Source organism: Ochotona curzoniae, unplaced genomic scaffold, assembly GCF_017591425.1.
Source record: "Ochotona curzoniae isolate NIBS_2020 unplaced genomic scaffold, NIBS_Ocur_1.0 scaffold_2453, whole genome shotgun sequence".
Lineage (NCBI taxonomy): Eukaryota > Metazoa > Chordata > Mammalia > Lagomorpha > Ochotonidae > Ochotona > Ochotona curzoniae.
In genome coordinates, this window is record NW_024467094.1 from 31,928,263 (window position 1) to 31,941,620 (window position 13,358).

The 13,358-nt window shown below is 48.9% G+C and overlaps 1 protein-coding gene across 1 annotated transcript; it reads right to left on the minus strand.

Annotated features, from left to right (window-relative positions):
* Positions 1-4,692: 4,692 nt before the first annotated feature.
* On the minus strand, positions 4,693-8,402 carry LOC121170381 (keratin, type I cuticular Ha8-like). Its single transcript, XM_041001521.1, has 7 exons — positions 7,914-8,402; positions 7,597-7,679; positions 6,696-6,852; positions 6,233-6,394; positions 6,030-6,155; positions 5,327-5,547; positions 4,693-4,825 (listed from the first exon to the last, which is right to left on the minus strand). Exons 1-7 carry the CDS (start codon positions 8,400-8,402, stop codon positions 4,693-4,695), a joined length of 1,371 nt encoding a protein of 456 aa, XP_040857455.1.
* Positions 8,403-13,358: the final 4,956 nt, after the last annotated feature.

Here is a 13,358-nt window from a genome sequence, read left to right on the forward strand (position 1 = left end):
TGTCCCCACCTTTTACAAGAATTCCTGGGACAGGATTTTGACACAGTGGTCAAACTGTGGTCAAACACCCCATGGGGAGCCCACAGCACACATGTTCAGATCTGCTCCCAGTACCAATCAGGGAATGTAGCAGGTAATGGCCCAAGTAGTTTGGTCCCTGCCATGCATGTGGGAAACCCGGACTGAGTTCCCAGCTTCTGATTTCAGCATCAACTAATCCGAGCTGTTGTGAGCATTTGAAGATTGAGCCAGCAGAGAAGAGGCACACATGAGTGTGTGTGAGAGAGAGACAGAAAGAAAAATTCAGTTCCATAGTATTAGAATCTACCAAAGATGAGGGAGAAGAGATGTTAGAGCAGACCAAATAGTTTGAGTTTCATCTCACACCTGTTGGGGTTAGGGTTAGGATGGACATTCTGAAGATACCCCAGGAAAAAGAAGACTGCTTGAGACTGCAGCAAGTGGTCCTTCCCAGCATCACCAAGCCAGCAAGGCTTTCAGACACCCTGGGCTATGGCTCAGGGCACTAGGAAGGAAGCCCTGAAGAAACTTTGTGACTTCAATAGTCTTCTCAACTGACTTCGGGAAAAAAGGAAACAGTCATCACTTTGTTTTCTTACAACAGATTTTTTAAAGATTTTTTTTTATTGGAAAGTCAGATATACAGAGAGGAGGAGATACAGAAAGGAGGATCTTCTTTTTGCTGCGTCACTCCCAAAGTGGCCACAATGACCAGAGCTGAGCTGATCTAAAACCAGGAGCCAGGAGCTTCTTCCAGGTCTCCTGCAAAGGTGCAGGGTCCCAAGGCTTTGGGCCATCCTCGACTGCTTTTCCAGGCCTCAAGCAAGAAGCTGGATGGGAAGTGGAACAGCCAAGATGTGGAACCAATGCCCATATGGGATCCTGGTGCATGCAAGGAGAGAATTTAGCCACTAGGCTATCATGCCAGGCCTTCCTCTGACCCTTTCAAGGGACCATTTCCTATGGGTATTAAGTTCATAAGAGGGGACTTGAGAATATGTGGAAATATAGTAAATATAGACTTTATCAACAGACATGCCATCCATTCAAGACATTTTTGCAAGCAACGGTAGCACCCAATTACACAGAGAATGGTTTAGAAAATTGAGCAAAATCCCAAATTCTGAGTAAGTCAATGTAGAAAGTATTTATCCCACTTCACAGATTTTGTGCCAAGAAGAAGTATGAAATAGTGACAATCTGCTTCATTCTGTCCATCATAAACCCAACAGTGTCATGCATCCTTATCCCAGAAGCTCAGGGCTGACCCTGAACACTCAGCTCTGGAGTCGCCTCCCAGCAGAAGTTTTCTCCACCCTCTCCGGGCACTGGATCAGCCACTCTTCTCCACTTGCCTGACTTCTCAGTCCTGAATGTGATGCTTTCTTTACGTGGTATGTTGTGTTGCCGACTTCTTTAGAGGCCCCCTTGGAAGCAGGGATTCTTGTTTTTGTCTTGCAAGTCTCTGTGATTCCCAGCATAGAAACTGCTCTGGTTTATGTCATTAAGAGTAGCTCTTTTTGGTGAAGGAGTGTCTTTAGATCACTCATCCCCTCTTCTCAGACACTGACATTCACCCATGAAATGTTCAACACAAAGCATTTAGCAGGTGTTAGACAGCAATGAGCTGGAAGCAAAGGAGCTGATTCAGAAGAGTGACCTCTCCAACGGTCCTCTGTAAGACCTGAGCTCCATCAGTCAGTGTCTGAGCTACGCTGTCTGAGGAGCAGGACCATTGGAGACTCACAATGCAGGGGTCTCCCTTAAAAGACAGCTTTGGGGTGGGCTTCTGGCCTAGCAGTTTAATTGCACATCAGGATTCCTATGTCCCTTATTGAAGTGCCTAGGTTCAAGTCTTGGCTGCACTCCCCAGTCCAGCTTCCTGCTAATGTGCACTGTGTTGGGGCAGGTTGGCTCCCTTCCACCTTTGTGGGAGACCTAGATTAAGTGCCCAGCTCTCAGCTTCAGCCTAGGGAGCACTGCAGATTCGTAAGGAGTGAAGCAGCAGGTGAGGGAAGTGGGAGTTTCTTTCTTTCTTTCTCCCCAGTTAAAACACACACACACACATACATGTATATATGTGTGTGTGTATATATATGTATTTATCTCAGATTCACTCTAAGGAACCAGGAATAAAATTATACAGATTATATGATAACAAGGAGAGTTGATTTGCAAACCTAGCTCACACGCTTGCTAAATATTTATCCTTGACCACATTATTTAATAAGAGACTACATCTGACACAGAACAACAGGAAATTGCTAATACACAAAACTCTATTTCATGTTTGTTTTAACAAAGATAGAGAAAGAAGAAGCAGGCTGGATGCTGTTGTCTGCCATAAGGAAAGAAGTACACCAAGCACAGAGTCAGGAAACAGAGCTGGGCTGGAGCAGGAGACAGCATCTTTGATAAAGGGCAGCATCCTCAGAGTAGGCACCAGAAAGCAGGTCCCTCATTCATTTGTTTCTTTTCTCAGAAAAAAACAAATCACAATGGCTCAGATCATGGGCAGGGTGGGGAAGGGACCCCAAATTCCATCAAAGTCAAAATGACAACCTGATGTCACAAAAGGCTCTTCCAGGACTCCCCACTCTATAAATCCTTGCCTGGCACCAGGAGCTAAAGACCCCCAATGCAGCCACACCATCCCTTCCGTCGGAAGACAAGATTGGCTAGAGCTCTGCAGCCCTGTAGCCCTGCTGCAACTTCAGTGGTCACATGTCCATTTCGCATTGCTGCTTTTTCTTTCACAAAGTCACAGGTGGGACCAGCAGTGAGGTTAACACGAGTTCTTCTGCAGTGAGCACACAGCCACAGTTGAACATCAGAACCACAGAGGGAAGTGGCCAGTCTGAAGATCCTCAGGCATTGTAGTGGCCCTTGCCAGAGTGAGCTGCCAGAGAGGGCTAAAGAAAATGAGGCACCCTGAAACTGGGACCCCTCTCCTTGGCCAGATTCAACAGGAGGAAGTTGCTAAGAAGACCGTGCTCTTCGGTTGAGTTTTCTCATTCTTTGGATTAAGGACGGAACCAGCATGTAGTCTGTCGTGGGAAGCAAGTGTGCCAGTTGGTTTCTCATTGGATTGAGTTGCTAGAGGAAATCAATGTAACTGCCCAGGGGAAGACATGGACATGGGCAGACATTGAACCTGGCCAGTGTGGCTCAGCACCTGCCCTCCTAATCACTATTCCGTATTTTGCCTCCAGATTGAAGAGGGAACTGAGGAATGCCTTCTTCTTTTCAGACCATTTTCATTTCTATTACCTCACTTTGGAACTGTGTCAACTCCTGAAAAAAGCTGGAAAATGACACCATGCTCATCATGTCTTAGAAGACAAAGAAGTCGAGGCCTGAACTCATAGACTTTTGCATCAAGACCCACCCACCAACAACAAACCAGAGATAAAATCAGGACTAGAAGATTCATTTTTTCAACAACAAGCATTTATTAAGCATCTACTGTGTACTAAGCAACAGGTTAGACTCTGGGGATGCAGCAATAAATAATTGTTCATCTTAAGGATGCATTTCAGTGGCAAAGGCGAAGGGGAAATGCATGACTTCAGCTGTTGAGAGATGCTAAGAAAAGGAACAGAGGGTGTCAGGGCTAAGCACTTCAGGTGGACAGTCCATCAGGGGCTTGTAGGGGCATTGGCATTGCAGCTGAAACCTGAGCAAGAGGAAGGAGCTGGGAAGGCATTCCAGGGAGAAGGAAGAACAGGCCTCCTGGAGGAGTCCAAGGAACAGGAAGCCTGTGTGTCTGGATGGTGGTGAGGAAGGCAGAGTGTGGAAAGCAGAGATATAGATGATCAGGGCAAGTGTAAAGGTGCCAAAGCTACTGCAGGAGGGTGTTTTCCAATTCCCTTAGACTGTCATGCCCAGCCAGGCTCTCAGCTCAGGAGATCAGCAGAGTCCCATGTTCAGGGAAAAACTGTTAGGAAACAGTGGAAGTCATCATTCAGATTTTACAGTAAGATTAGATGAAAGGAGGGATCATAGCTGGAGAGTCAGGGGTTACAGAAAAAGGAAAAAAGATGATTTTGCACCTGCAAGTTCCCTTTCCATACTAACAGCTATGCTGCCCTAGAGGAGACCTGCCTGGGGTTTTCCCAAAGAAAAGAGGCCTGTGAATGGAGAGAAAGCAGAATATAAGAGCAGTTCCCACTTAGCTGATCTCCAAGACAGGAAGAAAGCAGAAAGAAACTGGAAGAGGAATGGTTAGACAGCCAGGTTCTGTCTCCCCGTCCCAGGGGTTCTCATCCAGGCCTACGGGTGTCAGACATCAGTCAATGAGGGTAAATAATTCCAGGCAGTGACATTCACTCCCCCTTTCATGTGTCACAAACTATAAACAGTTCTAATTGAAATAGATGCCCTTGAAATGCAAGTACAACATCAAGTCACGGCCCAGGACACTTCTTCATGCCAAGTCCCATGCTACACACATGTCTTAAGTCACACAGGGGCATGGAGCTCATCTGGGCAAAAGCAGGAACTGGAAAGGAAGGCTCTGCTTCAAGATCACATCTCCCTGGTATCCTTCCAGATAGGCAGGTATGTCCAGAAATTCAGCGAGAGTTAGAAGCCAGATTTTCTAAATGCGTAACAAGTGCTTTGCTTTAAGCAGCCCCTAGCTTTAACCAGCCCCTGCTGGTCTGTATGTCTTCAGAATCTGCCGCTGGTGCTGACTCCACAGACAGAACCAGACCCACAGGGGACACGGGGGACACAGCTTGGACGAGGGGTAGAGGCAGGAGCCACGTAGGTGGGAGGAGTGGAGCATGGATTGCAGGGGAGTCTGCAGAGAGAAAAACAAGGGGAGCTCGGTTAGGAGAGGGGAATGGCAGGCAGCCTGGTGAGCAAGGATAGGGTCCCCCATCCAACACCATGGGCCATTCACCCCTGCTGTACCTCGCCATCCCCAACCCAAGATTTCTACTAGGTGGTCTCTCAAATCCCTTCCATAATGAAAGTTTTCCAGATGAAAATCAAGTTGAGGAAAAGCGACTCCAAAAACCTGCTGTGGGTGCAGGCACATCCCTTGTTCAAGAAGCACCTATGTGTCAAGACCTGTGCAAGCAGCCCCAGGACAGCCCTGGCAAATGAGTTTCCATAAAGCACATAGACAGTCCCTCCACACTCTGACAGCCACACAGAAGGTGCAGTGAAGGTCGGGGCCGGAACCCTCCAGAAGGAGCTGAGGAGAGCTTGTGGGTCAAGGCAGCCCCTCAGACACCCTACCAACCTCATGGGAAAATGGGGAACTGATTTCACTAGAAAGTGCCCTGAATCCACGTACTTGCAGTCCTCACTCTCCAGAAGTCTCCGGTAGGTGTTAATCTCCGACTCCAGCCGGGCCTTGACATCCAGCAGCACCTGGTACTCTTGGTTCTGCCGCTCCAGGTCAGCCCGGATCTCAGACAGCTGCTCCTCCACGTTGCTAATGAGGATCTGCATCTGGGCCAGCTCCGTGCCAAAGCGAGCCTCAGCCTCGCACAGGGAGTTCTGCAAGCAGTCCTTCTGCAGTGGGAAATAAGAGGCTCAGAGACTCCATACCCTCTGAGACCCAGCTACAGGTGCCAGATCTCAGGTGTGATCACAGTGGCTGAAATGACTGCCACATGCTTGCTTACAGTAAATAACCAAATCCGGGGACCCTCCTCAAGCTCTCCAAAGTTTCCCAAAATTGCTGCTGCCTCCAAGGCATAATGAGATGAATACCATCCATCCCTGCACATCCAACGCTTAAAACATTTTGAAACTTAGTTTGCTCGTGTGCAATGCATGCCTATCCTTAATTTTTTTTCTTAAAAAAAGAAAGGTTGACATTTTCAAATTTGTTTCTCAGTCTGATCCAACTTTGGCAGTAGTCACAAAAAGAAACTAGACCATTAATAGATATGCAGGCACTAGAATCAAGGTTATAATGTCTCCAAAAAAAATTCCCAACAAGCTATGGCATATGGCATTCACAGAGTGGGAAGGGGAAAGAGGACACTTACCAGGTTGTGCTGGGCTTCACGCTCCACCTCCAGGGCGTTCACCTTGCACCTCAGCTCCAGGATCTCCGACTGGCAGCACTGCAGCTCCTCAGAGCATGACATGGCCTGCAGGTTGATGCCTTCCGACTGAAAGCACACAATTAAATAGCCCCTCAGCAGACCCAGGCTCCACCCCAGCGCCCACCTTGCAGCCATGCCCTCACCTGTGCTTGGAACCACTGCTCCACATCCTGCCGGTTGGTCTCCACCATGGCCTCATACTGGCACCGCATCTCCTCCAGCACCCTGCTCAGGTCTATGGTGGGCTGAGTGTCCAGCTCAATGCGGAGCTTGTCCCCGAGCTGACACCGCAGCGTGTTCACTTCCTGCAGGGATAGAAGGGGACACACACCCTGAATGAGAGAGGGCCGCTGACCATGCAGAGAACAAAAGTGGAGTCACACAAACATGCTCACAGCCAACTTGTCCAGGGCCCAGTGGCAAAAGTCCCTTCATACTCTCCCAATTCACAAGCCAGGGCTGCCACTTTCCACACCATCTGGATCCCCTTCATCCTGATGCCAGCTGAGCCTGGCTCTACTCTGAGCCTTGGCTCAGGGTGCTCCCTCACCTGCCCAGCTCCCCCACCCCGCCACTCCCATGGGAGTCTGAGCACCAGGGCTGCACCTGCTCATGGTTGGTCTTGAGGCTGAGCTGCTCCTCCTTCAGGGACTCCTGCTGGGCTTCCAGGTCAGCCTTGGCCAGGCTCAGGTCATCCATGAGCTTGTGCATCCCACACATGTCTGCCTCCACCAGCTGGCGCAGGGAGCGCTCACTCTCGTGCCTTCCCCCGGAGAGATTGAAATCAACAAAGATGCCAAGGAAAGCCCTTCCCAGTTGCCTCCTTTGGAGCAGGTACCCCCTCCAAGGCCTCTGGCCTCACAGTAAAGTTAGACACACAGTTCCTCTGCTCAAAGAGCCCGTTTTCTACTGATGTCTTCACAAAAGAACATTGCACTGTGTACATCTTTGCCATATGCATGTGAGGCCACTGGAGTTCAGATGGACAAACTGCCTTGCCTAGGATCTTGTGGCTTGAGGCCCACAAAGTGCAAATGCCCATGGTGTAGGCTGAGGCTGATGCCAAGAATAAGTAGTGGCCAGCTGCCTTGTCACTGAGTAGCTGCTCCTTCATTGTTTGATTATCTAACCTTCAATTCTGTTTAGCGCTAACTCCTGGTGCCTTGGGTACCACAGGTGAATCTGGAAATTGACACATGTCTAAGTGCCTCCCCTAACTTACAAATGAAGCTTACATATGAAACTTGCCTAGTTTATCCTCAAAGTCACCTTATTTTGCTCCTGCTCAATAAAACTCTAGCTGCCTTTGCTTTCAGCGGGAGGAATAAATGAGACACAACCAACATACGAGCTTGGTTTTCCTTTTTACCTCCTATTGCTTTTGTTTACAATTGAAATGTTTTTGGATTTTAGGAAGGAAGAAACAGAACAGCATGCCTCCCATTCAACAAATATCTTGCTGGAGGATGAAGGAAGAAGTCACTCAGAGCCCTCCAACCCCACTTACTTGATACGGAAATCATCAGCAGCCAGCTTGGCATTGTCAATCTGGATAACTATTCTGGCATTCTCAGCCTTGGTGCACAGAATCTGGAAAAAACCAACAAGACAGCTCACATGGACCATCAGGTTCTGGACTCTGCATTGATGCGTGGTGTCTACACTCAACCACATTCATGCCAAGAGAACCCAAAACGCAAGGCCATCTGGACCTTCTGCGGTTTTCTGCCTGTCAAGCCTGCTGTTGTCTCTGCCCCACACACCCCAAGCACCCCAGGCACCCCAGGCACCCCAGGCACCCCAGGCATCCTAGGCACCCCTCACCTTCTGCTGGAGCTCCTCAATGGTCCGGAAGTACGACTGGTAGTCTGGGCACACACTGGTCTCATGGCACTTGCTCGTCTCCCGGATGGTGGTCTCCAGCTCCGCATTCTCCCGCTCCAGCTGACGCACCTTCTCCAGGTAGTTGGCCAAGCGGTCATTCAGGAACTGCATGGTCTCCTTCTCGTGGCCATTCAGAGTCACCTCACCATAGGCCCCACAGATTCCCACATTGCCAGGAATGTGGCAGGTCCCTGGCAAGGCACAGGCCGTGCGGCAGCTCTGGGGCAGACAGAGGCTGGGTCGGCCCAGGGGTGTGGAGCCCACACGGACACGGTTGGCATGGGCCACAGTGGCAGAGAGGCACAGTGGGGCAGTGTCACCCTCTGGCCCATAATGGACCCCGACGTCTGAGCAGGAGGGAGGCACATTCCTGGCTCCAAGGCACCTGATGCTGCCCAGAGGGTAAGATGGAGTGGTGCAGGAAGTCATGCTGCTGAGCTGAGGCTGCGCGGGTTTTCCGACCAGCTGGGGAGGCCAAGCCACCGAGTCTGAGAACCTCATCCCCTCCTAGCCCTTTTATACCCACCCCAGATGGGTGTTGGCCTCATGGCCCTGATTATCTGCCACTATGAGCATCACCTTGTTACTCAGCTGTGGAGTTGCCATTAAAGGAACCTCATGTCATGAAAGGCATGCTGATGAGAACTGCCTCCTCCTCTTTGATATCAAGTTAGCTTTGGGGGCGGTCCAAAAGGGTTTTTTTATTATTTTCTAAGAACAAAGTCATTCCAGTCCTCTTGCCTGTGCCCTGACCTGGGGTAGGCCTCTTGGTTGGCATGCCCACATGGATGCTCTCTTGGGTAGAGCAGTAGAGACAGACCCTTTTGGGACCATGGTGCTGTCTTGTGGTAAGACTCCACTAACCTTCCCTACCCAGAGAAGGTACTGAGTATTTGTATCAGTAGGTATTATGGTCTTTGCTAACCAAGAAGTTCTACATTGCTTCTCTCCATGCGTGTTGGCCTTTTTGCCTCACTTTGCCGATCCATCGGATATAGTGAACTGTGTTTATTCACCACACATTTCTGATAGCTTCCTCTGGGGCAGGCACTGCACTGTTTTTTCACTGACAGATGACCAAGCATGATCCATTCCTACCAACAGAAAATAACCACACTGGGCAGCCATGGGGGTTTCCAACAGAGTACCTGAGAGCTCATCTGTGTGAGGTTGAGTTCAAAAACTATAGCTGGAGAGTCGAAGGTAAAAGGCTAGTGTGATGGTGAAGTGGGTGAATCTTCTGCCTGCAAGAACAGCCTTCACTTGGGCATCAGTTTACAGTTCTGCTTCTAATCCAGCTCCCTGCTAATGACCTAGGAAAAACAACAAACGAAGACCCAAGTTCTTAGGCCTCTGCCACCTACCTGGGAAACCTGGAAGAAGCTGCTGGTTGCAGAGTTTGACCTGGCCCTGCCTTGGGTTACTGCAGCCAACTGGGGAGCAAAGCAGAAGTTGGGAGATATTTCTTTTTCTCACTCTTGCCTTCACTGTGTGTGTGTGTGTGTGTGTGTGTCCATCCACATTTCTGACTTTTATGCAAATAAATCTTTAAAAAGAGAAAGAAAACCAGAATTGATCCAGAAAAATAAGAGTGAATTCAAAAAATCTGAAACAAACCTAAAGAACAGCCAATTGTTTAAAGTTTGTTTTTTGTTGTTGTTTGTTTTTGTTTTCATCGCAAAGGCAGATTTACAGAGAAGGAGAAACAGAGAGAAAGATCTTCCATCCATTGGTCCATTCCCCAAATGGCTGCAACAGCCAGAGCTAAGCCAATCTGAAGCCAGAAATCAGGAGCTTCTTCCAGATCTCCCACATCGCTCCAGGGTTCCAAGACTGTGGGCTTCTCCTCTGCCACTTTCCCAGGCCACAAGCAGGAAGCTGGATTGGAAGTAGGGCAACTGAGACATGAACCAGCACCCATGTGGGATGCTGGTGCTAGCAGCTGGAGGATTAGCGTGTTAATTAGCCACCACACCAGCCCCAAACAAATATTTTTTACTCCCAAAACAGAAAGGAGACATGGAGCCTAGATGGTACTGACTGACTTGCATTGCTGTAGATCCTTTTTGAGTCTTGCCTCCTTGATTCTGAATTCAGCTGCTGAGTACCCACTAAGAGTACTGATGGCGTTGTTTAATTCTTTTTTTTTTTAAGATCTATTTATTTTTATTGGAAAATCAGATTTACAGAGAGGAGAGACAGAGAGCAAGATCTTCCCATCCACTGATTCACTTCGTAAGAGGCCACAATGACCAGAGCTAAGCCAATCTGAAACCAGGAGCTTCTTCCAGGTCTCCTGCAGAGGTACAGGGTCCCAAGGCTTTGGGCCATCTTCTACTGCTTTCCTGGGCCACAAGCAGGGAGCGGGATGGGAAATGAAGCAGCCAGGATACAAACTGGCACCCATATGGGATGCCAGAACATGCAAGGGAGGACTTTAACCACTAGACTACAGCACTAGGCCTGTTGTTTAATTCTTATACCATCCTATGTGGTGAGTGCGTTCTTATCCTGATTTTACAAAATTAAATAAGGCATCATTGCAAGTCAATGACAATCAGTCATTTTTCTAAGCTCAAACTCATCCTCAAATGCCAAAGTCTTAGTATTAACTTCTTCCCACTCCAGAGGCTTGTTCTTGGTCTCTTCTTTACCTTGACCCCACAATGTCCCCTGCCCCTAAAAAAGGACAGCTGAGTCATGTTTAGGACCAGGAAGAATTAAAAGGCCTGAAAACCAGGCAAGAAGTTAAAATTAAAGAGCAAAGAAGTTGACATTCTTGGGGCCGGCGCAATGGCTCAATTCACTAATCCTCTGCCTGCAAACACACCAGTATCCCGTATGAGTGCCAGTTCATGTCCCGTCTGCTCCAGTTTCTGTCCAGCTCCCTGCTTGTGGCCTGGGAAAGCAGGGGAGGACAGTCCAAAGCCTTGGGATGCTGCATCGACGTGGGAGACCTGAAAGAAGCTCTTGGCTCCTGGCTTCAGATCAGCTCAGCTCTGATTGTTGCAGACACTTGGGGAGAGTCAGTGGGCAAAAGATCTTAATCCCCATCTCTCCTTCTCTCTGTTAATCTGACTTTCCAATAAAAATAAATAATATATCTTTAAAAAAAAAGTCAGATGTTCTATATTACTATCTCGGTGTGAGGTACCAAGTGTAAAAAGGTCAGGTTTCTCCAAAGACTAAGTGGGAGCTGCCCAGGGGAAGCCTGGTCTCCAAAATGCTTACACCACCCTGGTCCATCCCACCTGCAGGTCGCTCTGGCACCTCCAAGGCAGCTCACACAGCTGGGGGCCTGGAAGCTTTCTCTCAGTTGAGATTGAAGACAGAGAAAAGGATGATGTGGCACAAGACCTCCCAGGTGGTTATCACAAGATGTCTGAGCCAATGTGTATCTGCCAGCATTCCGAGCACTGGACAGAAGCTGAACAGATGTTTCTCCAGGGAGCATTTTGCATCCATGAAAGTTCTAGCAGGAGAGCGAAAACTAGGGAGTTCTGGGCAGCGTAGGTATCCTAGGAAAGGTAAGTAGTCAGCTCTGACAGAAGGCTTACTCAGAGCTGACCAACGGGGAGCCAGCTCCCACCAGCCTGTGCCAGCTTTCAGAGGCCCCTGGGTACATTTGCATGTGTTACATCTTCAAACATCCCTTTGTGATTCTCTCCCACCTCATCCCAGAGCAACACGAAGCTCCATAAACCAGCGAACCAGACTTTTTTGATTTGCTAATCAGGACCCATCTTCCCAGCTGACCCCTGCAGGACTCCTTCGTGGCCTGGAAGCGTGATTTCTCTCCGAACACCTGACGCTCATTACTTTATAGCCTCATGGCTGAAGACAGTGTCCTTCCCAGGGACGCTCCTCTAGGCTAAAGTTCCCAGCTTGGGCTTCTGCTTATGCTGCTGTTTTGCATAATGATCCTGATGCTTCCCGCGTCCCTTTGTAAATTGATGGGGTCCACTCATTTGTGTTTTTCTCAATGGGAGTGAACATGGGTTGGAGAGCCCTGCCTTCCTTCCCAATCCTTTAGAAAGAACCCCATTGCCTCCAGTGGCCAAATTTGGACAAATCCCAGGACAAGAAGTGCAAGGGGGCCTACAACCCTCCTTGATTCACCTGTGCATGCCAGGTTCTCTGTGTAGATTCTGACTCTCCATATGTCTACAGCTAGAGGCAGCTAGTCCACTGCAGCCAGAGTGGGGAAACCCTGTTTTCAAATGCAATGTTGATGCGTATTGGTGTTTGGCAACCAGAGGCAGAGGAAGGCGTGGGACTGCAGGCCAGCACCTAGACCGTAACCCTGCCTCACCCCTTCCAAGTACTCCTACTGCAGGAAGATATGTGGGAGCACCCAGGAACTGTACCCATGACACATCACAGGGGCAAGGAGGGTGCCAAGATTTAAAAGACAATTTTGTGTAGCTCTTGGTACTACCATGTCTCTCCCAGGTGTTTGAAAATGGTGCCCCAAAAATCCATAAGTCAAGGAAACCATGAAGATGCTTGAGAGGAGCCTGGCGTGGTGGCCTAGCAGCTAAAATCCTCACCTTGAGCACACCAGAATCCCATGTGGGATCCAGTTCTAATCCCGGTGGCCCCACTTCCCATCCAACTCCATGCTTGTGGCCTGGGAAAGCCACAAGGACGGCCCAAAGCTTTGGGATCCTGCACCTGTGTGGGAGACCTGGAAGAAGCTCCTGGCTTCTGGCTTCAGATCAGCCAGCACCAGCCGTTGCAGTCACTTGGGGAGTGGATCATGGGATGGAAGATCTTCCTCTCTGTCTCTCCTCCTCTCTGTATATCTGATTTTGCAATAAAAATAAACTAAATCTTTTTTTAAAAAAGGACTCTTGAGAGAAGAGAGTTTATCATTTGAGTTTATCATTTTATTAGAAGCATTCAATTCTTGAGACTTGTTGAACTTGAGCCAGTTTCTATCTCTATATCGATGTATGTTTATTTGTGATCAATACATGTAAGCATGGCAAGATGCCTTTTTCTCTTTATCTGATGTTTTAAGTTGAATGAAAGCACACAGTATTGGCATGGAACTGGGGAAGCAGGCCCCACATTCTCCTGCTGATGAGAGAACAGCGGTCAACTTCTACCTCTGCACATGGGCATAGGGCACATGCATGGTGCCTGGGAGCCTCCGATTTGCCTCTGGTGGCATCATTTGCGGCTCCGGGTATCTCAACCTTATCCGCTGGGACGTTCACTCAAAAGGCTCGGCCTTCCCTGGTGGGAGATAGTCAAGGGCAAAGGCCCCAGGAAATGGACTGTGAGACTTGGAAGGTCTTTGATAGCCAAGTCAATCAAAAGAGGAAAGCAAAGAATTGTGACCCTCCCTCCTTTGCCCATCCTTGGAGCCTGGCACCTTCT

Coding starts and splice junctions, on each gene's coding strand:
- LOC121170381 (XM_041001521.1), bottom strand. CDS start 8,402: ATGACTTCCTGCACCACTCCATCTTACCCTCTGGGCAGCATCAGGTGC. Junction 7,680..7,913: donor TTGAGGAGCTCCAGCAGAAG/GTGAGGGGTGCC, acceptor GGTTTTTTCCAG/ATTCTGTGCACCAAGGCTGA. Junction 6,395..6,695: donor TCAAGACCAACCATGAGCAG/GTGCAGCCCTGG, acceptor CTATCCCTGCAG/GAAGTGAACACGCTGCGGTG.